Below are 25,984 nucleotides of genomic sequence, written 5' to 3' on the forward strand. Positions count from 1 at the left end.
ACAACCAGCCATTCATGACAATTTGTTACACTGTTTTTTAGTCTGTTCTCACTTCTGTCTCGTTTCACAGCAAAGATTTTTCAGATTCCAGCATATGAAACTATTTTACAGCCACAAAGTTTAACCCTTTGAGAGGTACGGTCCCACATATGGAATTTCGAATGTTCAGCGACATCACATAACTGATGTAATATATATCACAGCTATGTAGTGTTTTCAGCCACATAATTTTTCTTTTAAGGTTTTATACATTTAAATACTCATAAGCACCAGTAAAGCAATACATTTAGAGTTTATAAAATACACACTGATGTCAGACATCAGTGGAAGCAGCAATAACAGTGAATTCAAATATAATTTGCCGACATTTGTTCATATCAGACGCACATAATGGACCTAACTAACAATAAAGTTTACTCTATTATTCTTCCAGTTCACCAGCCACTTAGTTGCACTTAGATCCTGACAGGACTCTGTGAACTGCAGCGCAAACTAAGATGGCGGCGCCCATCTCGCGTTATAGATCAAGATAAAGATCATTTAAAGGTTTTTAAACAACAAAACACACTCACTCACACATATTTGAGAATCTGAATATCAGATAGATGATGACATGGTAAGAAAGTTTGTGAATACTTTAAATAAAAAAGGAAAAACAAAATAATAGCGATCCATCTGTCATACAGTGTTATTGTGGCTGCGTTCAGCGCTCGTGACACGCATGACGCGTCGCCAATAAGGTTAAACATTCTAAAATCACTGATCCTGTTTACTGCAATTATATACACCTAGGATGGCTTGAGGGCGAGTAAAGCTTGGGCTAATTTTCATTTGAAAGTGAACTAATCCTTTAACTAAAATAATTTCTGAATCTTTCTTCAGATGGAGATGCAGCGCTACAAATTATGTGACTTGTGCCCTGTTGACTTAAAATAAAATATACGTAAATACAGTATAATGATACTAACTGTAGTTTCTTCAGCTTGAATTGTGGGTTCATCAGTAGATCACAGAGGTTTTTCACTCCAGAGTCTCCTAGATTATTCCAGCTCAGGTTCAGCTCTCTCAGGTGTGACGGGTTTGATTTCAGAGCTGAAGTCAGGATCACACACTGTTTCTCTGTAATTCTGCATCTATACAGACTGAAGACAGAAAGAGAAAATACAATGATTCAGATTTATGATGATCGACTAACATGTTTAGCTTCATCCAGCAGACTTTTACTGACAAATAAACAGGGATATCCTAAACATTGTCGACTCACTAACACTTTACAATAATCTTTCATTTGTTAACATGAACTACATTAGTTAACATGAACCAATGATGGACAATACTAGTACAGCATTTAATAACCTTAATGTAAGATTAAATACAAAAGATTTCTGTTAACATCAGTTAATTCACTGTGAACGAACATGAACAATGAATAATTGTATAAACTAACATTAACAGATTAAGGAATTTTAAGTATTTAAAAATATAAAAAATATTAAGTATTTAAGCAGAAGACAATCAAACAAGTTTTGGAAAAGGTTCATTTGCTTTAGTTCTGCACCGTGAGGCAGTGTCAGTTAGTTTATATTAGTCAGTTAGTTTATATTTTCATGTCTTTTATTTTGTATAATTCTCACAGTCTTGCTCCTCATGTGATCTTGTCAGGTGCTCCCCCTGTTCATGTGTCATGTTCTGATTGGTTCCTTGTTTCATGTGTCACGTTTTTATTGGTTCATTGTGTTCAGGTGTTTCTTGTTTGCTCATTAGTGTCTGTGTGTATATATAGCCCTCATGTTACCATTGTCTTTTGTCTGTCTTTGTTCCCTGCAACTGCTGTTGGTGAGGTTTGTTCATGTTCCTTAGTGAAGTCTTTCGTTGATATTTTAATTTTGTTCACGTTTATTTGAATACAGTAGTGGTGGTGAGACAAAGCTTCATGAAGCTTTGAAGCTTTCCAGGCAGATTGTGTTGAAAAGTGGATCATTTCTCGAGGCTTTAAATGCACACAGAGACACATGCTGGTCAATGGAAATATGGTGCAGGAAAAACACTTTTTTTTTTTTAGTTTGACAGCACCAAAATGTGTTAAATGGTTCCTGATACATTAACATACACATAAATAAATAGTTCTGTGAAGTATTTGTTTATTGTGGTTTCATAATGTTTCATAATTTTGTAACTGGGCAATGCCCAGAGAGAGAGGGAAAAACACATTGTTCCACCAAAAGTGAACCCCTTCTTGAAGCATTTCACTCAAACGAGGCTTCAAACTTCACCGGTGATGTCATTTCACTAAAACAACACAAGCCTCGATAAGGAGCTCCGGCGGGAAGAACCTGATGTTCTCGACACAAGCTTCGAAGCCTCAGTATCAGGAGTAACATCACTAGAATAAAGCTGCACTTGTGTTCAGTCAACTTGCCTTCGGTGGATCTTATTACAGGCAGATACTGATCACAGATTTTTAAAATGCACTTGTTCAAAAGTTACAGTTTATGCTGCACCAAAATTAGACATTTTACATTTTGTGAAACACAAACATTAAATTGAAAGCAGTTATGAACAGTTCTGATGTCACAAAAAAAAACTTTGTTACACACCAGCAATCAGTAAACATGATCACATTCAGCATCAATATATACACACTTATATTTAATTTACAGAATTAACCTGTGAAAGTTAGGAAAGACTCCTGTGTGTTTATAGTGCAGTTATTTTTTTCAATCTATCACTTATTTGAAGAGTTTTGTAAGCTCTGGAAGAAAACCATTGTTCTCCCTCTACAGGAACTGAAATAATTAAATTATTAATTTAATATTTAAAGCTTGATGTCACATTTAAATTGCGTGTTTTTAATTCCCTGTTTAATTGTATTTCTTTACATTGTTGTAGCTGAGAAAAAACTGCTCTGACTCAAATACGTGAGGAAATATTATTATCAGCTTCAGTAACATTACAATTAAAAGTAATGTAATATTTTAAATAAATGAACAATACTCACGTCAGTGTGTTGAGTCGACAGTGTTTATCCCGCAGTAGAGCAGCGATCTGATTCACTCGTGTGTCTCCTAGTTCATGTTCACTCAGTTTCAGCTCTTTCTGGAGAAACGGGTTTTTACCCACAACTCTCTCCACATACTGACAGGCTTCATCTGCAGCAGCACTCAAAAACCTGCAGAAGAGTCAATTCAGTTCTCAACTAAATGTCTGTTGCATTACAAACATGATTGATAAGATAAAAAACGTAATTATTGTTCTAAAGACAAGCTCTAGTTAGTTATTTAAATGTGAAACTTTTCTTTGAACATTTGAATACACAAATAAATATATAAATACTTGAAAACAAAGTATAATAGAGTTATTTAAAAGAAACTACAGCGACACTCAGTCCTAAAGCAAACTCATAAGAACAGAAACGTCCCACAGACCAGAAGGGCAAAAGCTCACTAGATCATGATTTTCAGTATGAATACATGTTTGTGAACATCTGGAGACTCACAGACCTGCTGTAGAGATACAGTGAATCTGGACTTGATGGAAAACAATTTGACTGAAAGATTATCTAGAGTTTTAAATGAGAAGTGTGCACAAAAACAAAAATTGTGCATGTTAATTGTCAAGATATATCATACTCCAGAATAGCACATATACTGACCCATAATGTCTATTTGACCTGTAGCTTGAACCACAACTAAACTGTTGACGGTTATCATCATCATGTCAGAACCTGCAGCATCTGATCTGATCTTGATCATTTTGATGCAACAAACTGTCCAGCTTATTGTATAACACAAATAATATATTTGTTAGTAATATTTAGCTTGCATATAACTCATTTTGTTAATTATTTCATCCCATCTCACCTCAGTGTCTTCAGTTGACAGTTTGGATCCTGTAGTAAATCATTGAGCTCCTTCACTCCTGATTGTCCAGGATCATTTTCTGTGAGATCCAGCTCTATCAGGGGTGAAGGGTTTGATCTCAGAGCTGAAGCCAGAGCTTTATAACCTTCTTCTGTTACACTACAGTTAGAGAGTCTAGAACAGGAATGAAAACATTCAGATGATTAATCAGTTAAACCTGAACAATAGAAATCCTCAAAGTGAATTTTATTGTGTTCTTTGTACAAATGTATTGAAAGTTAGTTGCAAAAACTGACAACAGAATATGGAGCAAACAAAAGACACAGAGAACTTAACAGTTTTTCTCAGTCGCTTTGGCACATTTCTCAGATCAGAACTGAAATTTTCAAAACTACTTGTTCAACCTCCACATCATCTAGTCACTTGTACACATCATAAAAGCAGTTTTTCATTCTTTTGAACAAATTGCAAATGCTTTGGTACATTCATGCAACTGATTATGTACAATTCTCTGCTATTTCCTACATTATCAATTGCTAATGTCATGTTGTTCAAAATGTATTATATGGTTCTCTGTTGAATAGTCTTACTCCTCAAAGCATCTAGTCATTAGTTCATCACACAAGTCATTAAATGCAAAATGGTTGACCTAGTTATCACCATAGACATTATAATAAACACTAGACGCCCTATTGGCCGCTGGACCATACGTCAACGGCGCCGCCATATTGTGCGGTGCAACGTTCCCATAATGCTCATAACTGGAATTGAGAAAAATGCCTGCTTCGTGTGCTGGTTTTGTTAATCTTACTGTAACGTTAGTTAGTTGGCTAGCTTCTCACACATTTAAGGTTTCACAAAGAAAACGAGTTGAGGAGACAGTGGGAAGTAGCTAGAAGGGAAGTTTCCCGACTTATCTACATTATTTAAAAGTTTGCCATGAAATAGTGATTTGTTTATATTTTTATTTCCTTTTCAGCCCGTTGCAACCAGGGCTACACAAGCCTCGAGGAAAGCTGAGGAGAGCCTGTCAGTGCACTGTTCTCACCATTTCCAGACTGATAGAAATTATATAGCCTTTTGTTGTTATTATCATACCAATACTATATTATTATTGTACTAGTCACTATTTAATTTACTATTTTATTATTGTCTATATTATTCTGCAATTGATATTACATTGTATTTGCGATTATTATTATTATACCACTTGAGATTAACAATATATTATAGGTATGGTGTTATATTATTGTCTATATTCTGTAAATGATACTACATATTCTATTGTATTATTATAGTATTATTACACTATATGCTATTATCAATATATTATTATGATATTATATTATGGTTCTTATACTATTATATAAATGTTCTATTCGTTACTATTTTATTTGCTGTATGCTGTTTGTTTATTGACAATATTATATACTTTATTATTGACTATATTATTATTGTAATGAATCATCATTCAGGCTGGGATCCATTTGCATGCTTTATTAAACAAGATCGTATACAGGCAGGGTAGGTCAGGAGCAGACAGATATAATACAGGACAGGCAGAATCATAGTCAGATAACAGGCAATGGTCAGGGCTGGCAGTGTCACGGGAAATAAAGATAGATGCAAGCGCAAGTCAGAAAATCTCATTTATTGAGCTTCACACCAGAGTCAGAGAAAAACACACAGGACAGCAGGAGAGCGATGACACAGGGACTTCGATGAGCCGTGGTGAGATGGTGGTGATCGTGCTGAAGTCCAGGTGGATGATGATCGTGCTGAAGTCCGTAGATGTGAGTGAAGAAGTGAAGAACCCAACGTGGAACAACGAACCGGAATGAGGACACGAAGAAACCAACTCCAAGGGATGCACACACGAGGAACAGAGGGAACAGAACAGGAAACACCAAACAACGATCTGACAAACACGAGACGAAAGACAAGGCATTAAATAGGCTTGCCAGATTGAAAACAGCTGCCGCTGATCAAACAATCAGCGGCGACGCCCACATGAAACAATTAACGGGACAGCACAACATAAACACAGACGACAGCATGAGACCGCGGATCTTCAACCGTGACAGGCAGAAAACACTCACAGATCAGGATACAAGGCACAGGTCAGAGGTAGGCAGCAGAGGTTCGTAAACGATAAGCAACAGGTAATCAGTCAGGCAATAGAATAATGCTCAGAAATGCACACCACGGCAATACAAGACTTCGCGTTTGAGTGTTGTGTAAGTGAGTCCTTTATAGTCCAGTAAACAAGGTACAGATGGCGGGTAATTAGTCCAAGGTAGTGGGTTATGGGAAATGTAGTGTGTGTGAATGTTAGTATTCGGGTGAGGGCTCCCTCCGATGGTCAGAGGAGGGAATCATGGAGTTTGTCTCTGTGACAATTATATTAAATAGAACATAAACTATTTCTTAGTGTATAACAAACTATTTACTATTCTCACTTTCTTATATTTACTATTTGTATTGCACTGTAGTTGTACCATATCATATGTATTACCATAAAGGATCCATCAGTTATCTTTGTTATCGTATGTTTTTGAGTATCTATCTGTAAATATCAGTATAATTTTAGTGCTATAAAAATTATAGTGATTTGTATTTGATGATTTGTTTAATTTTATCAATGGTGGTCAATTCTAAGCTCAAGAAAAGCAAAAATTGCATTAAAGACAGAAAATCCCTTTTCCACAATAAGAACACTTTATTTCATTTAATGTGAAAATTAAATTATATCTCAGTATGGGCGTCTTCACAATTCTTTTGCAAGAACAAAGCAGCCAAATACATGACAAGCCTGAGCTTTGACTATTTCTTATTAAAATAAATATTTCATGTCTAACTATAGCAATTTTGTAACGAAGCGGGACTGAGGCAGAGATCCAAATGCAGCATTTTATTAAAGTAGAGTGGTCGTACAGGCAGGGTCAAAACAGGAACAAACAGGAACAGTAAGGAGCAGGCAGAATCGTAGTCAGGGTACAGGCAGTAGATCGAGGCAGGCGGATATCATACACAGAACGGTATACCAGGCAAGGGTCAGGACAGGCAGCAACGGGTCAAGAAACAGGAACAGGCAGCAACGGTAACAGACAGACAGACAGGAATATAAACGCTCGGAGATGATACACTGGGTAATCAAGACTTCGCGGTGAGGTGGTGTGTGTGTGAGTCCTTTATAGTCCAGGTAATGTGTGGCAGCTGGGTGTGGTGATTAGTGTGGAGTGATTGTGAAGTGAGTGCAGGTGATGAGCAATGGAGGATCATGGGAAATGTAGTCCGGGATGTGACAGGAACAGACGTGATCGTGACATAACGCCCCCCTCCCGGAAGGCGCGTCCTCGCGGCGTAGATGACACCAATAGGGAGGGGGGGGGTGCATTGGAGCTCTAGTGGCGGACAGGAACGGAGTCTCCAATGCAGGTTCCCGGGCCGCCATGGCGGGTCAGGTGTTACGGGCAGCCATGGCGGGTCAGGTGCCACGGGCAGCCATGGTGAGTCCGGAGTGTCAGAAGGCCATGGGGGATCAGGTGGCTTGGGTAACCTCGGCAGGTCAGGTGACTTGAGCAACCACGGCAGGTCAGGCGGGTCAGGTGGCTTGGGCAGCCACAGCAGGTCAGGTGGTCTGGGTAACCACGGCAGGTCAGGCGGGTCAGGTGGCTTGGGCAGCCACAGCAGGTCAGGTGGTCTGGGTAACCACGGCAGGTCAGGCGGGTCAGGTGGCTTGGGCAGCCACAGCAGGTCAGGTGGTCTGGGTAACCACGGTAGGTCAGGTGGTTTGGGTAACCACGGCAGGTCAGGCGGGTCAGGTGGCTTGGGCAGCCACAGCAGGTCAGGTGGTCTGGGTAACCACGGTAGGTCAGGTGGTTTGGGTAACCACGGTAGGTCAGGTGGTTTGGGTAACCACGGTAGGTCAGGTGGTTTGGGTAACCACGGCAGGTTAGGTGGTTTGGGTAACCACGGCAGGTTAGGGTCCATAAACGGCCATAATAGTTCAAAGGCCAATGACGGCAGTGGCCAGGCGGAGTGCCCACCCACAAGCTCCCCACCCTCAGGTATATTGCCCCCCCCCAAAAAGTTCTTGGGGATTTCAACGGGGTCTGTTGCGGCCTCGTGGGCAAGGAGTTCAGGTGGTTCCGGCAGGGCCAGGCGTTCGGGTGGTGCTGGCAGGGCGAGACGCCTGGGTGGCGCTGGCAGAGCAAGGAGTTTGGGCGGCGTTGGTAGGGCTAGGAGCTTGGATGGCGCCGGCAGGGCCAGGAGCTCGGGTGGTGCTGGCAGGGCAAGGAGTTCAGGTGGTGCTGGCAAGGCAGGGAGTTCAGGTGGCGCCGGCAAGGCAGGGAGTTCAGGTGGCGCCGGCAGAGCGAGAAGCGCAGGTGGCGCCGGCAGGGCAAGAAGCGCAGGTGGCGCCGGCCGAGCAAGCAGCTTGGGCGTAAGAGGGAGAAGAACGGAAGAAGCCTTCCTCCTCCTCTTCCGAGGATGAGGCGATGCGGCCCTCTTGTCCGTAGACACAGGCGATGCGGCCATCTTGTCCGTAGACACAGGCGATGCGGCCATCTTGTCCGTAGACACAGGCGATGCGGCCATCTTGTCCGTAGACACAGGCGATGTGCCCCTCTTGTCCGTAGACACAGGCGATCTTGAGAGCGTTGCAACCGGAGTACTTGAGAGCGTTGCAACCGGTTGGCTTGAGTGCGAAGCGACCGCCGGGCTTGAGTGCGAAGCGGCCGGCGGGCTTGAGAGCGAAGCGGCCACCGGGCTTGAGAGCGAAGCGGCTGACTGGTTTGAGAGCGAAGCGGCCGGCGAGGACTTGGGGATGCCAGCTGCTCGGACCGTAGTCAGTGGAGGATCAGCCACACTGGAACGCAACCCTCTCCGCTCCCGGACTGATCTAGAGACGTGACGTGACTCTGGGTGATCAGCGGCGACGTGACTTTGCTCTGGGCGATCAGCGGCGACGTGACGTTGCTCTGGGCGATCAGCGAAGGCGTGACGTTGCTCTGGGCGATCAGCGAAGGCGTGACGTTGCTCTGGGCGATCAGCGAAGGCGTGACGTTGCTCTGGGCGATCAGCGAAGGCGTGACGTTGCTCTGGGCGATCAGCGAAGGCGTGACGTTGCTCTGGGCGATCAGCGAAGGCGTGACGTTGCTCTGGGCGATCAGCGGAGACGTAGCGTTGCTCTGGGCGATCAGCGAAGGCGTGACGTTGCTCTGGGCGATCAGTGGAGACATGAACTGTTGCTGTTGTGATGGTAGCCGCCATTTTGTGCGTGTTACCTGGCGCGGCGGCCATTACGGGCTTCACCATGGTGTCGCATTCCTCCGCGACACCCACAGTAAACGGAGAGCTAACAGACAACAATGCATAGTCCATAAAGCTACTGAGTGATGAACGCGGTCCCTCTCGTCTTAGCTTATCCTGGAGAGGGTGGTTGACGCCATCACAGAAAAAGTCAATCAAAGCACAGTCCGGTAGATCAGAGAGGTAAGCGATGTCCAAATATTCCTGCACATATTCCTCTAACGATCGCGTACCCTGCGAACTCCACAATAGTAATTGAGTAATGTCCATACCGTGTAAACTTCTTCTGGGAAAGCTGCTGGATCGTTGTTGTGGCGAAGTCTTCTGTAACGAAGCGGGACTGAGGCAGAGATCCAAATGCAGCATTTTATTAAAGTAGAGTGGTCGTACAGGCAGGGTCAAAACAGGAACAAACAGGAACAGTAAGGAGCAGGCAGAATCGTAGTCAGGGTACAGGCAGTAGATCGAGGCAGGCGGATATCATACACAGAACGGTATACCAGGCAAGGGTCAGGACAGGCAGCAACGGGTCAAGAAACAGGAACAGGCAGCAACGGTAACAGACAGGCAGACAGGAATATACACTGGGTAATCAAGACTTCGCGGTGAGGTGGTGTGTGTGTGAGTCCTTTATAGTCCAGGTAATGTGTGGCAGCTGGGTGTGGTGATTAGTGTGGAGTGATTGTGAAGTGAGTGCAGGTGATGAGCAATGGAGGATCATGGGAAATGTAGTCCGGGATGTGACAGGAACAGACGTGATCGTGACAGATTTTAAGTAACTAGAAATTTTTGTACACCACGTACATTATAAACCACTGAAATTGGTTGATAAATGTAAACGTTATTTTTGTTTTTATCCAGAAAAACCGCAGCTCATTTGTTAACGGCACAGTCTTGACCCGCACAATATGGTGGACTTGTTGACGTATCGCAGCAACAGTCCAAAGGGGACAATAGGGCGTCTAGTGTTTATTATATGTCTATGGCTATCACAATGTGTCAAGTATATTATTAGACTTTTGTAAATGTGTCCTGAATTGATGAATTTTGAAGGTGAATCCTGAATTTCACTAACGTATTCAGGGGAATGTAAAGCATTAGATCAACCAATGACACAACCAGTTCTCTAAAGCAGCTAAAAGATGCATGTCATCAATCTTCAACTGGAAAGCATACAGTAGGTGGCCATCCAAAACGGTGTTTCTACCGCTGCGCGTGCCGCCGCCGCCGCGTCGCAAAGTGCATTTGCAGCTTTTGACCACTGAGTGGCGCTTTAACCACATGTTAACCAACAAATGCATCAAAGCACATTTATCTTTATGCAAAATGTAAATTTTCTCACATATTAGGCCTATATTTATCACAAATACATTTTTTATTTATATTTTAAACTCCTTTAACAAAACAGCATGGATTTTTGACACGCACATAGGCTACTTTGTTATTCGTTACCTGTCCTTTATTTGACAGATAACTACTTAGGAAAAATATAGCCTATCTGTTTGGACACTGATTAATAAATTGTTGCGTGTTTCATGAATTATATCCATTTATTTTAGTAAAACGTAAGTCACTGAATAATTTCGCTCCCATTATTAAGGCAATTTAGCTAAATCATTTTAAGGCGATTTAGCTAAATCATTGAAACGAAAAAGAATGGACAGATTAATAAAATGTCATAAAAAAACTGCAACTCCTGCAGCCGCATTTAAAATGCAGGAGTGTATTCTATTCCTTAAAATATCAAATATCAAATTCAGAAACAACACATTCCAGCGGATAGATCGCCTCTTATTTAACACAGACCTGAGGTTTTGTTGTTATCGTGAGCGTACACAAATAAAAGTAGACCATTTGTATTCTTGTACTAATCTGTAGGCTATCGCCAAAAATGATGGAAGGCCTGTTTTAAGTTGTTTCTGTCATGAGGAGAAAATCCATCAGTACGCGCAGGCGCTTTCGTTGACTAGAGGGATAACAATGTAACCAATTTAGTTTCATATTTATATTTAAATATTGGGCTATAGCCTAATATATATTTTTTTAAAGATGTCATGTCACCAATGTTGATTTTCATAATCAACATTGGTGACCTGACATCTTTAAAAAAAAAAGGGAATAGCATGACGGATGCGCAATGTTGGGAGACAAATGTAGCGGGTCAGACATAAGTTCGACCACTTCATTAAGTTTTGTTTTATAGTAAGTCTTTCTTTAAAATGAATTTAGTTTTGTAGAAATTGTATCTTAATTTCAATCAATGTTTCATCAACCAATTGCCTATATTTAATTAGGAAGAAAACCATGAACGTCGGGTGTGGAATGGAAACGAAACCATGTTTCCGCGGCCTTTGAATAAGGCTGAAGCAATAGACGTCTTTCTGTTTTTATTAAATTTCTTAAATACATGTCTTTATTACTTAATTAACTGATAAGATGTTTTGGTCTAACAATATATTTTAGCTGCTCTAAATTCTAAGTTAGACACAAATTTGTGCATAGGCTATGCTATATAAGGTTCCCTTCTAGACAAGCGTGTAAATTGCTGTTTCGGCTGCAAATTTTCAGTAATTTCGATCGGTGCATCAAATGATATAGGCCTAAACTAAATTCATGTATTTACAGTAAAACAATAAAGAAATAGCCTAACTCTAGACTTATTGGCTATGCTATTTACGTTTGGGCAATATAATAATAATAATAATAATAATAATAATATCTCAGCAAAGACCGAACATATTTATTTGTCTCGGCACACGACCGCTAACAGTAACACAGTAGCACAGTGTATCAAAGCTTGCTGTTGTCTTGGCTACCTTACAAACGGCGATGGAAACAACAGTGAATTTTTCCCCCTTTTGTGGTAATTTAGCACTAGTTTCTATGGTATTCTGCTTGCATTTTTGGGCTTCAGTTGGATGCTTTATTTTTATCTTTAGTCAATTGAGTTTAGTTCTAGAAAAGCAAAGGCTAGTAAATAATCTGCGACGGGGCCCATGATGTAATGGTAATACATCGCTTACAAAGGGTTCATGTTAACTACTGTATGATTATCAGACGATTTTAATGTGTTAATGTTTCAACCATATCGTGCAATTATAGCTATGCAACAATCTGATAAACTGCAATTGTGCCATTTGTATCCATTAACACGCTCATAAACGTTACAAAAAGAAATGTCATGCCATAAGCTACACAATTACGAACAAAAAAAAGTTATCCCAATAATCAACATTTTGTTATTCAACAAGTGCTAGGCTATTAAGATAAAAAGTTTCTGCTGTAGAGTTTGCGCCTAATCTGACTCTCCACAATGGACTGCACAATGTAGGTCTATTTGTATTTTGACTGCAGTTAAGAGCAAAATGACGAGAACATGTTTAACATTGGAAGTTTAAGATTCTTTATTAAATATTCTTACTTTATGTAAAACATATAGACATCTGTACATTGTACTTCTATAACATCATAACATAAATAATTAAATTATAGTTCAGATGAACCGTACAAACCCAATCTTGTTTTTTGCTATTTATTTAGGCCTATTTATTTATATCAGCAGATCTGTGTTGATTCAGTTCATTTCAATAACTGCTGATGTTGCAAACTGTGGTTAAGCTGTAAAGCAGCTCGAAAGAATTGACCAAGATATGTAACATTATGGCTCCGTATTATTAGAACAATAACTGTACAGAATCTTTACAGCCATCCAATGTTCCTTAAAGACAAAGAAATAAAATAAAAATGTTAAAGAAAAACAAACAAAAACAACAAACCGATTGTGTTCCATTTATATATCAATGTATAATTTTTACATTATCTTGTGTGTATAAAAAGAACTTACCCAACCTGACAGTGCTTGCTCTGCAACACTTGACAAGTTTGAGATAGGGGGAAGGGCGCTTTGTTTAAAATGTTTGTCACCAAAGCCATTAATCCAGAGGGCGGGAGACTCAAAATATTAGCCTAAGCTATGTGTGACAGACCTTTTTGCAATCTTAGTGCTTTTTGTTAATTTTAACATCCTGATCTGATCATATGAAATAAGCTGACGAAATACACAATTGTTAGACTCTGTTATGAGTATTTGCAGTAAGTTTCTTTATTTGTTTGTATTATGGAGATTTGCAGTGTTTCACGCTCCACTCCAGAAGTTCCGAATGGGATCAACCCTCCACCCGTGCATTTGCCAGCGTCTGCAGTTGCCGAGCAGAGCATGTGCGAAGTTTTGACTGGAGCGAGGAGGGATTTTGTAAAAGTCGGAGCGTCGTGTTTTGTTTTTTTGTTTGTTTGTTTGTTTTTTAAATCTGCAAGAAATGTTATGAGTTTGGCGTGTGGTAGGAAAAAAAAGTTTGCACAATAAGCCACTACGCAAATGTGTGTCTAAGTAGACCAGATCTTATCAATTATTTAAGTAATAAAGACATGTAATAAAGTAATAAATAAATTTAATTAAAACAGAAAGACGTCTATTGCTTCAGCCTTATTCAAAGGCCGCGGAAACATGGTTTCGTTTGTTACGCACTTCAATCCATTCCACACCCGACGTTCTTGGTTTTCTTCCTATTTATTAAATATAGGCAAATGATTGATGAAACATTGATTGAGATTAAGATACAATTTCTACAAAACGAAATTCACTTTAAAGAAAGACTTACTATAAAACAAAACTTAATGAAGTGGTCAAACTTATGTCTGACCCGCTGCATTTGTCTCCCGACATTGCGCATCCGTCATGCTATTCACTTTTCATAATGAACATAGGTGACATTTAAAAAAAAATAATAATAGGCTATAGCCCAATATTTAAATATAAATATGAAACTAAATTGGTTACATTTTTATCCCTCTGGCCGACGAAAGCGCCGGCGCGTTCTGATGGATTTTTTTTCTCATGACAGCTGAAACAAAAACAGGCCTTCCGTCATTTTTGGCGATAGCCTACAGATTGATGCAAGACTACGAATGGTCTACTTTTATTTGTGTACGCTCACAATAACAACAAAACCTTGTACTTTTGAATAATAAAATAAAATAAAAAACAGGGTGCGCTTTCAGCTGTCTCTCTGCGAGAATCTGAAACGTCTCAAAAATGAACTTAAACTCAGCGAATAATTGTACTTAAAAAGAAAGAAATATCTCAATTCGATAAGATATGTGACCCGTCACGAAAACCAGGGACACAAGTCAGCAGCACAACTATCGAGCAAAATGAGAAAGAAGCGTTTTTTTTCAAAATTGGTGATTTTCGTTTTTTTGCAGAATCTGTTAGTTGAGATCACGAAGAAGCCTCTCCGTGTTTGAGATAGCAGTATTGGTTTATTTAAAAGCATACATTTTGAGGTTGAAATCGGCTTGTTTTTCTGGGATTCTATCTCGCAGTAGGGGCGTCATTGTCTGTGTGTATTTCCATACTGGAATCGGATACGCCGGCTTTTGTTTCTTTTGTTTCTTCCCGCCCTCCAAGGGAAGCGTGGCTACTTATTTATGCAGCGCTCTGACCGGCTCTGATATCAAAATTCAGTGAAGATGGACGTCGCAAAGAATATCGCAGACGAGCTGAACCGTGGCCGTTACACCGAAAATGTTTTGAAGTACTTCTTCGAAAAGCCGGATGATTATGAACAAGCGCTCACTGATTCTGAAGACGATCTGAGCGACGATGAAAGCAGCATAATAAGACTGAATAATATCCCTAATCTGCAACTGAGCGAAGTTGAAGACGAGGAAGAATGTATCGGACTGGCGTCAGACGAGTTGGACCGTAAGATATCAGAGGCTATATCGATAGTAACATTTGATGGGGATAAAGACAGAGAAATGGTGAAAATCCGTAACTTTGACTGTAAATGCTGCACGAGGAGAAAAGAGAACTCTCTGCATGGGAGACAGTCATGTAGCCAGAAGCTTTCTCCAGATATTATGTACAACATACGGCTGGATTCTTTAGCTGCGGAAAAAGAGTGGCAGGACATGCGAATTATTGGACATTTAGAGGCAAACAGATGCACAGTGCAAACTTCGGAGATGGTTACATCCACAAAGAAGACACCGACAAAGAGAAAGTGTGCCCGAACGACTTATTTCATTGGAGGCAACGAGATCTGCAAGAATACTTTTCTGTTTCTTATGGGGTGAGTTTCCATTAACATCAAAGTTTGTCGTTTTGTGTTCATTCTAAGAACACGTACACGTTTTCTCATGTGTCTATTGTTATTAGCTAGCTCAGGACTGTCGTTTTAATTGTAATCGTTCACATCGTATCACTTGCCAAAAAGCCCCATTACTATAATGGGCTTTTAGATGGTAATGTTAGCATCTGCTATTAATTTGAATAATGCTTCAATTGCTTGAATTGACTGGTGTGAATGACTTAGCCCACGTAAACCTGCCAGTTAGCATTCTTGAATTGAATGTGATGCTAATCATTTTAGCTAGTGGTAGAGGAAGTGCTACATTCTTAACAAGGATTTTCTAACGTAATGGTAAATGTATCAGATTAAATTCCTACTTAAGTAAAAGTAAAAGTATCCGTAGCCGCAAAATGTGCGTTATAAGTCAAAAGTAAAAGTATTTATGAAGAGTTTAATGTACAGGATTTTTTTTAAATCCTTTGACTCAATAATTTGACCTATAATTTGTACAATGTATTCTGATATAGGTGACAAGATGCCTGTTAGCATGATGTTAAACGTTTTTTCCTTGTTTTTTCTCCTTTTTTCAGCATTGGCAAAGACACCCTGGCTGATATAGTCAAACACTATGAGGAGAATGGTGCAAGACCACGTTTGAGGAAGAAGCACTCACTGCCACATCCGCCAGCCAGGTTCATCAGGCCTGAGGATATCAACAGAGTTGTGGACTTCATAAAAAACTATGCAGAAGACAATGCCATCATGCTGCCTGGCCGACAGCCTGGGCATAAGGATTGGCATGTGAAGTTGCTGCCAACTCATGTGTCCAAGGCCTCAGTGTGGCATCTCTACGTGAAGTCTGCTAAGGAGCTTGGTATGTGTAAACATTGATTTAGAATTGAGTGCTTATAATGTGAAATAATGCGAAGCACTATTAGCAATTACAATACAATTAACCATAAGCCATATCTGTTTTTCAGGTGAGCGTGCAGTTTGTAAAACCAGCTTCAAAGCACTGTGGGACCGACTTCTCCCACACATCAAAAGTTGCCGGCCACGCACAGATCTCTGCTGGCAGTGCCAAAGCAATAATGAGCAGCTGATACGAAGTGCAAACCTCCCAGATGACAGAAAGTCTGAAGCAGTAAAGAAGCAACAAGATCATCTTTCCCTTGTGCAGAAAGAGAGGGCTGTGTACAACGACATGACTGCTGCCTGCAAAAAGATTTGCTCTGGCTCTAACCTGTCTTTTGGACCGTCCCTACCAGCAAGCAAGAAGATTAGGATGCATTACAGTTTTGATTTTGCTCAGCAGGTAATACTTCACACACATTTACTTTACTTTATTAATGTCCCTTAAAGGGCGATTTGGTGCATGAGAATAAGCAGCCTGATAAATGCAGATAAATGATAAATGCAGAATAGCATCAATATAGTAATTTTTATCTTTATTAGACAGTTATGAATATACACAAATTTTATTTAATCTAATCCAAGTTCCCTCTCTCCCTCTGTCTCCAACAGTTACACTTTCCCTCAAACCCTCTCCAGCCAGGACCAATGTACTTCCTGACCCCACGGAAATGTGGCCTATTTGGTGTTTCCTGTGAAGGGCTGCAGAAACAGGTGAATTACCTGATTGATGAAGGCATGTCATCTACTAAGGGAAGCAATGAAGTCATCAGCTACATGCATCATTTCTTCGGCAACTTTGGAGTTGGAGAAACAGAGGTGGATCTTCATTGTGACAACTGTAGTGGGCAGAACAAGAACAACTTCATGCTCTGGTACCTTGCCTGGCGGGTTGGACACAAGCTTCACGATAAAATTGAAATCCACTTCCTTATTGCTGGCCACACCAAGTTTTCCCCTGACTGTGGCTTTGGACTCATCAAGCAAGCCTACATGAAGACAAGAGTCAACACTTTGGCAGACATCGCTGAGGTACTTTAACTTTACTTTGCTTTAATGACTTCAGTGCTGTTTTCTGTTCTGCTTCAATTAAACATTTAACTGAAGATTTTTTTTTCCCTCTCTTCTCTTTTTTGTCATCAGATTGTGGAAAACAGCTCTCCTGTGAGTCACCTCAATATCCCACAGCTTGTTGGAACGGCAGAGGGCAAAGTTTTAGTCCAGACCTTCGACTGGCAGCAGCATCTGACTCACCACTTCCGTAGACTCCCACAGATCAAGAGTTATCAGCACTTCAGGTACTTATATTGAAACTTTCACATTGTGTACATACAATATAACATAGTAACAACATACACATGACAGTATTTTATGAGAAAATACTTTGCCATGTTTAAATTGTCGTATGTGCTTATTCTGTCACAGCTTTGATGCCAAGAGACCAGGTGTGGTGCTTGCAAAAACTCACTGTGATGCACAACCTGTCGAATATCAGCTACTGCGCGACGGAGCAGATCTGCCCTCTATCGACGGTCTTTCTGTCCTGGCCCCACCTGGACTGAACATTGACAGGCAGACCTATCTGTATGAAAAAATCAGGCCATTCTGTGCTGACGAGGCAAGATACATCACATGCCCAGCGCCAAGGGTCACAACACAGAAGAGACCGCGAATGTAATATCATTGGACTGTGTCACAAAGACCTTTGTCTTATGCTGCTATTACCAAGTAAAAGTGGTACTTTTGGTACATACTTGGATTCATACTCATGCCCTGGAAAGTTTTTGAAAATAAACATACATAGATACAGATCCTTGAAAGTGCTTGAATTTATTTTGTGCAAGAAGTTTTCTGGAAGAAATTCCATATTATTCTCTCCGGTCCAATAATGTGTTATTTCACCAACACTTCGTGGACTATGCTTGATTTACGTTAGTTACTTGCATTTACGCATTACGTTAAGTGTTTACAACGTGAGTTACTTTGTGTTGTACGTTGCCATGATGTTCACGCGCGCACAAAACTACTACGGTACCTCAGCGTTTCACAGACACACAGTGAAATGACTGGTTACATGAGCCTAAGCTCTTTTCAATAAATCCATGCAAAAGTTAATATCAGATCATTTTAGAATACAGTATAGGATGTACCGAATATTCTTTAGTTTTATGCAGAACAGAAATATGACAAATAGAATCAGACCTCTGTCATATGGCCAAAAATAAATGCAAAAAAAAAAAGCTTTTTGCACAGTTGTGTTTGACACATGAAAACTGTAACAATGTATTTTACAAGGTAACACGATGTAACCTTGCTCTCACTTGAAATGTGTCCCCACATTAACAGGGGGGAGCTTTACAGGGGGTATGGCTTATCTAAATGAGATGTAAATGAGTCCTATTGTCACTCCCAGCAGGTGAGAACAGGCGAGAACTGCAACTTTAGAGGCGTTTTTCTCCCTATAGAGCTTTCTTAAGTGCCTACCTTCAAATGGCTACAATTTCTCCAAATATTATCAGATTTCCATGTGTTACACATCGTTGGAAAGCTTGGAAACTACACTTTCAGAATCTGTGAATAACTCAAAATGCCCCAGAACCGACTTGTGTCCCTACTTTCCGTGACTGGTCACATATAGGTCTGTGTTAAATAAGAGGCGATCTATCCGCTGGAACGTGTTGTTTCTGAAATCATGGCCAGTGCTCGTTACTGCTGTTATCAGTTCTCTTGGCGCTCGTGGACACGCGCAGTTTTCACACAGACAATCGAGCATTTCGGTCTGGTAAAAGCACAAAACAAAATGCACAATTGATGTACAATCACTGATGAACACCTTTGGTTTTAATGAGTAAATTTGCCTAAATATTTATTCCTGCCGGTATTTTAGTCTGCGATATCAAAATCACTAAACATTACATAGCATATATAATAGCCAAAAAAAAAATAAATAAATAAAATAAATAATAATAATCAAGAACAATTAAAAAATCAAGAACAATAGCAGTTAATAAGAATTATTGCTCTTAATGCGGTCTTAATGCTGGACCGTTCTCATTTCGCTCCGCATATGGAACTTGAAGGATTTTTTTTTTTTTTTTTTTTTTTTTTTTGCTAAGAGCAAACCAGAATGAAAATATTACATTTATAATCCATGTGTTTGTGCTCCTAATATATATATATATATATATATATATATATATATATATATATATATATATATATATATATATATATATGCCTAATGACTGTTTAATGACAATAGCATGCAGTAAGACTTTGTGTAAAGGTCTTTCTTTTAATTTTTGATGCATAGAGTAGCCTAAGACTATCCCACGTTTTGAAATTAACTCTCACTTTAAATTTTCTAATGGTTTTTAAGGATGTTAAAAGGTTATATTATAATGTTATTGTTGTTTTACTTCATCCTTTCATCTCCGTTTACAAACCGACATTTTATTATTACAGTCACTTTCCAATCCGTCCCTTTGCGCCACCTGGCGGTAGTTTTTTACACCATACTTTATTTGGAAATGTTCTCAGAATGTCCTTGCTGCCCTTGTCAAAAAATTTAATTGAAAGTTAGAGCTAAATTGACTAACAAAAGTGGCTGTTCAAACAAAAACTGTTTTTTCTTCAAAGTCTTTTAACTGAGAACAGCTAATGCATGAGCTAATATAACTGCTGTATCACTGCATCAGCAACTACACAGTCTTTACATAAAGCAACATGCAGCAGAACATCAGTGTTTCTGGATCATCACTGACTGAAGCACGGGCGCTACTCTTCAGCACAATGGTGACCTCACAAAACTCAGATCTCAGCACCTTATTACAAACCACTCTGACTTTGTTTCTTTCATACAAATCTTCTTAATGAGGTGTTTATGTTTGATCAAATTTTAAAATGTCACCATTACGGAGGTAAGTGCTTGCTTTAGTTGGGCTCCTGACCCTTGACGTTTTGACTTTATTTTTTCTCCAATTGTTGTAACTGTGTGTTTCTAATGCACATTAGTTACAAAAAAATTGTGAGGGGAAAAAATTTTTTGATCATTTTGTTTGCTCATTGTTGATGAGTATATCATCATACATTGGTCTTACTCACTGATCAGTGAATGTTGTATTTTCTTTTGTGTTGTTGTAGCCCTATGATAATACATATTAATACATATAATACATATTATTGACATTGAAAGTTTTTATTATGTAGGAATTATTGGGAAAGCATCATGAAGATTCATACAGACATCAAGATTCTGCGTATGATCCTCAACAATGGTGACAAAATTTTCGGAATAACATTAACTCTGAGTATCACAAAACAAGCTACTAAAGTCACAAAAAAAGATTTTTGTTTATTGTCACCATTGTTGAGGATCATACGCTGATTCATGATGTCTGTATGAATCTATTAGACACTGCTCAAAACTCTGTATAATGAACTTAAAAAAAACAAAAAAAAATTAATGCAAAACTAACATAACACACTAATGGTTTAGACTCTGGTAATGATCAGTGAATCAGAACACTTCATGATGATTGTGTCACCATCATCTAATTCAACTGATCAGACTTTCACTTGCTTTTTTTTTGCTATAACAAACATGTTTTGAAAACATAGTTAAAGCAGCCAGAGAAAATCTGATGTTAAAATAGCAAGAATCTAAAGAGCCCATCTAAAGCGCTCACCTCTGTAACGGTGACTTCAAACTTTATTATTTTCTATAAAACACACAAGTAGAAGGCGACGTTCTCGTGACCTTATGCAACTTTGCCTAAACGTTCTCTAAAAGTGATGAAAATTCTGAAATTTTACAGAACATTTGGAACATAAAACGTCCTCTTTTGGTAGTGAAAGTGCTGCAGTTCAAGGTTCCTTATATGACTTTAGGGGGACATTCCAATTTGGTTATTTTATGGTCACATCAGAGTTACAATGAGGATATTTGGGACAATAACTGAACGTTGCCACACGGTCCTCTGTTGGTCATTTAATAACGTTCCCGATATGAGTTTAGGGGGACGTTCTATTTTGGTTATTTTATGGTTGCGCGAGAACATCACAAAGAGGACATTTGGGAAGTTAACAGAACGTCCTATAGTGATAGTCCCCTAAACATTCCCAGAACGTCCTGAATGTTCCCTGAAGGTCCACCTTTTGAGAACTTTTAGGGAACGTTGCGTAAGGTCCTGAGAATGTTGCCTTCTATGTGGGATATAGCACCTTAACCACAGAAAAGAACCGCTGAAGAACCGTTGAAGAACAATACAGGGGCTTTACAGGTTCTTTATACAGTAGCGGTGCTATATAGCACCTTAACCACAGCAAAGAATCGCTGAAGAACCAATTTTTTTTTAGAGTGTATAGTCTTGTCTTTTTTATCACAAAGACATTTTACAGTGATTTGTTGACAGACCAACAGTAAATACAAAACTGTGAATCCTGTGCAGTCTTTTGCAATCAATCTCCCATATACAGTAATGTGTCCATCTGTACTGTTAAAATTGATTTATGCCATACAGACAAAGTGCAGTCTTGTGCAGTTTCAATCACTGTCATAAAAACTGTAGCCATAGTTTACATCTGAAATATTCATCCCTGTTATATTGAGAACATGGCTAAGCATTTGACTATCTTGTTCGAGAACAATGACACAAGGACTTGTCATTCTGACAGCAGTTATATGTTCATTGACAAAAATACTTGCTTTTGAAAGATGAACTAAGGATTTTGAGCAATTTACAGGCTTTTGCAGGTAATCCAATTTGTTGTGCTGTTTGTTCAAATTGTTTCTAGAAATGAACATACTGTTTTGCAAATTGTAAGGATGATTCGAGAAATGTGCCAAAGCAACTGAGAAAAACTAATATATTAGACATCAACATCACTTTCAGTGTTTCAATTATCTAAAACTGTACAGTTGTGAAAGTCTTTGATCTGAATCATTCACAACATGAGAAACATTAGAAAATTAAAGTTTGGGAATGACCTAAGTAAAGTCCAGATTTCAACTCAGACTCATTGTAAGATATTGAGTATAAAGTGTTTTAGTTTAAACTGTTAAAGTGATTTTAAGCATTTTGATTCTTGTATGTGAAGAATGTTACTGACCTCAATCTCTCCAGTTTACAGTGGGAGTCCTTCAGTACGTCACATAAGTGCTTCACTCCTGCGTTTCCTACTTCATTCCAGCTCAGTTCCAGCTCTCTCAGGTGTGACGGGTTTGATTTCAGAGCTGAAGTCAGGATGACACACTGTTCCTCTGTAATTCTGCATTCACTCAGACTGAAGACAGAAAGAGAAAAGACAAAGAGTCAGATCTATGATGATCAACTAACATGTTTAGCTTCATCCAGCAGACTTTTGCTGACAAATAAACAGGGATATCCAGGTGCAGGTAACATGGAGAAAGACGACACATTAGCTATGTTTCCATCACCTTGTTTTTATGAAGAAGAGAGCTAGTTCAAGATGAGCATTTATTGTTAAAACTTATATAATTTTTTTTTTTTGAAAATGTCCGATGGTTTCTCTAGATAAGACTCTTATTCCTCATCTGGGATCATGTAGAGCTCTTTGAAGCTGCACTGAAGCTGACATTTGGACCTTCAACCCGTTGAACCCCAGTGAAGTTCACTATATGGAGAAATATCTATACTTACTGTAGTTTCTCCAGCTTGAATTGTGGGTTCATCAGTAGATCACTGAGGTTTTTCACTCCAGAGTCTCCTAGTTCATTCCAGCTCAGGTCCAGCTCTCTCAGGTGTGACGGGTTTGATTTCAGAGCTGAAGTCAGGATGACACACTGTTTCTCTGTAATTCTGCATCCACACAGACTGAAGACAGAAAGAGAAAATGACTCAAATCCATGTTCAGTTCATGTGTGAGTTAAATGAATAATGAATAAATGTCATACAGTCACTAATAAGCCAGCAAAAACATGGAAACTTAATGATATAAATGAACAAACCAAGACAGGAGCATTAGAGGATACTAGTTACAATCCAAGTCTGGATCCGTCCTCACTCCCAAAAATAAGGGAATTTATTACTCTAGATTAAAGCTGCTGTAGGGAGTTTTTATAAAACGTTGACTTAGCCTGAAAATTTGAACAAGCACAACTCACAGGTCACTCCCCCTTGCTCTCTGCTGCGCTACAGCCCTCCCTCCACAGCTCCTCCCTCCTGTTTTGAAATTATCTTAGTTGTGTAGTTCTTAAAAAATTAAACAAATCAAGCAGGGATACTTACTTGTCAAGCAGAAATGTGGCTAACTCTGCATCGGTTTTTAATCCTTTCAGGACACGTAGCTCCCTCCGCCTTGGAAAAGCCGCTCCAATATTTACCCTCGTTTTATTTCGGGCTCTATCTAATTCTTTCTTTTTGGCTTTTTTATCATCGTCATCGTCTTTTTCCGTTTACCCGTCTTTATTTTATGAGCAGGTGCCACTCGAGGAATTGGCAGTTTGGATTGTTTGTCTGCCATAAGCAAAGCTGCGGCACACCGGTAATCTTGAATTTGACGCCTGTACGCGCTGGCGCTGTGCATGAGAGGGGTATGATCAGCGCGCACTCGAGCTTGATTGACACTGCTAAGATACTCCTCCTGGCTCTGATTGGTTGTTTCTTACCGGGAGCAGTGTATTTCTGCAAATGGCCATAGGACCACTGGGAGGAGCAAGAGGAGCTTGATTTTTTCGCAGATTATCTGTCTCATATTCTACTGTCAGGACATAATGACAGGTTTAACAAATATGTAAAAAATACATTTTAACAAAAGTTACCTACTGCAGCTTTAATATAAAACTGTGTTTTATCTCTTCTACATGTTAAATTTGTGATTAAAGACAGTGTTATTGTATTCTCCATCGTCGTGAGCTTCATTATAACCAGCCATTCATGACAATTTGTTACACTGTTTTTCAGTCTGTTCTCACTCCTGTCTCGTTTCACAGCAAAGATTTGTTAGATTCCAGCATATGAAACTATTTTACAGCCACAAAGTTTAACCCTTTGAGAGGTACGGTCCCACATATGGGATTTCGGACGTTCAGTGACGTCATATAACTGCCATATTCAAACTGTGCTTTCCCGCTCTGGCTGCGAGACGGACGCGTGCAGCTCTTATCATATATCACAGCTATGCAGTGTTTTCATCCACATAATGTTTCTTTTAGGGTTTTATACATTTAAATACGCATAAGCACCAGTAAAGCAATACATTTAGAGTTTATAAAATACAATATTACAAAGCAGCAATAACAGTGTATTCAAATATAATTTGCCCGACATTTGTTCATATCAGACACACATAATGGACCTAAATAACAATAAAGTTTACTCTATTATTCTTCCAGTTCACCAGCCACTTACTTGCATATATTTCAGGAGAAACTGATGAATTCACGTGCTGTAAATCCTGACAGGACTCTGTGAACTGCAGCGCAAACTAAGATGGCGCTAAGGGTGGGCTAAGGGGGCTGGAGCCCCAAATGTTTTCCCAAAAGCCCCGAATCTTTCAGGTTTGAAGTTTCTTAACAGTGCTCTCAAAATATAATTTTTCTAAACATATCTCTCTATTAAAATATGGTAAACAGTTTAATACTGCTTTTCTACAGTATCCATACAGCGTTACCGGCAGTGCTTTCTCTCTCTTCTCTCCAACATTGAGTTCACACTTCACACACACCGCAGTTGTACACAGCCACTCACTCAGTACAGAGCCACGCCTCCTGTCACTCATCAGAACAGCAGCAGGCCTCGAAAATCTCGTTCGGTCCGGTTGAAGGGTTTTTGTTATGATATAACAACTGATATGACAACTTTAGCACATTTGTCAGCTAAACATTCATTCAGTGTTTCCCATTAATTACCCTATACTGACATTGTTTCATAATGAACCGAAAATTTAAAACATCCATAGTCTAAATGGTCTTTACCTTGTATTTTACAAACAAACTAAATCAAAACCGTGATATGGCTTTGTGCCTTTATAAAACAGCAAAATACAGTGATTAAGTATATGTACAGTCTGTCTGTGCTGCGTGTTTTAAATAGAAGTGTGCACTTTGCTGATGCGATCAGCTGGTGATCATAATAAAAGCTCAAGGATTTATCTTTTAAAAAGAAATTAGTACAAAAGTATTGTAATTTCTCTATACTGTTGTGTAAAGTAAGAAACTAATAAAAATTGTCATTTATTTTAGAGTGCATTTGTTACAATATAAGGAAATTACTGTCATAAATAATTATATAGTATTAAAACATTATATTATTATTTTATTGTAATAATTGTTTGGCATCCTAAAACACAATGTAGACTGAGACTTTATATCACAACTAAAAAGATGTTTGAACCCTCTTTCATGTCCAGGTACAAGTCAATGCTGTTTCTTTGGTCAATGTGCATACTGTACATGGGTTGAAGCTCTCAGTTTTAAGCTTCCAAAGTGCACCAGATTGATGCATTTAACCTTAAAATGCACAAAATTTTCTTTTACCCGCCTAGAGGAGGTACACCAAACATGGTTTTTCAAATTACAGTTCCAAATTAAAGCTGCAAGCAGCGATGAAAGGGCCCTCGCACCCGTGCTCACCGCCACCCGTTGGCCTCAGGAAAACAGCGAACAGTGGGCGACATGCATGTAAACGAGTAAATACAGGAGAATTATGGCAAAATCATGTAAAAGTGCCACACTTCCTGCTGCCAACAGGTGGCGCTATAGCTAACTGAATATTGTCATATAGATGTCTTTAGGCCAGGACT

The 25,984-nt window shown here is 39.3% G+C and overlaps 1 protein-coding gene across 1 annotated transcript in view; it reads right to left on the reverse strand.

Moving 5' to 3' along the window:
• The window catches only part of LOC125261012 (ribonuclease inhibitor-like), a 38,770-nt gene extending 15,745 nt beyond the window's left edge, over positions 1-23,025 (reverse strand). The window contains exons 1-5 of the mRNA XM_048179553.1: positions 22,882-23,025; positions 22,331-22,504; positions 3,861-4,034; positions 2,999-3,169; positions 969-1,142 (exon numbers count right to left, since the gene is read on the reverse strand). Coding sequence (XP_048035510.1) covers positions 969-1,142; positions 2,999-3,169; positions 3,861-4,034; positions 22,331-22,504; positions 22,882-22,913 — 725 coding nt within the window. The 5' untranslated portion in view covers positions 22,914-23,025. The remainder of the gene's footprint in view (positions 1-968; positions 1,143-2,998; positions 3,170-3,860; positions 4,035-22,330; positions 22,505-22,881) is intronic.
• Positions 23,026-25,984: the final 2,959 nt, after the last annotated feature.

Source organism: Megalobrama amblycephala, unplaced genomic scaffold (assembly GCF_018812025.1).
Source record: "Megalobrama amblycephala isolate DHTTF-2021 unplaced genomic scaffold, ASM1881202v1 scaffold230, whole genome shotgun sequence".
NCBI lineage: Eukaryota > Metazoa > Chordata > Actinopteri > Cypriniformes > Xenocyprididae > Megalobrama > Megalobrama amblycephala.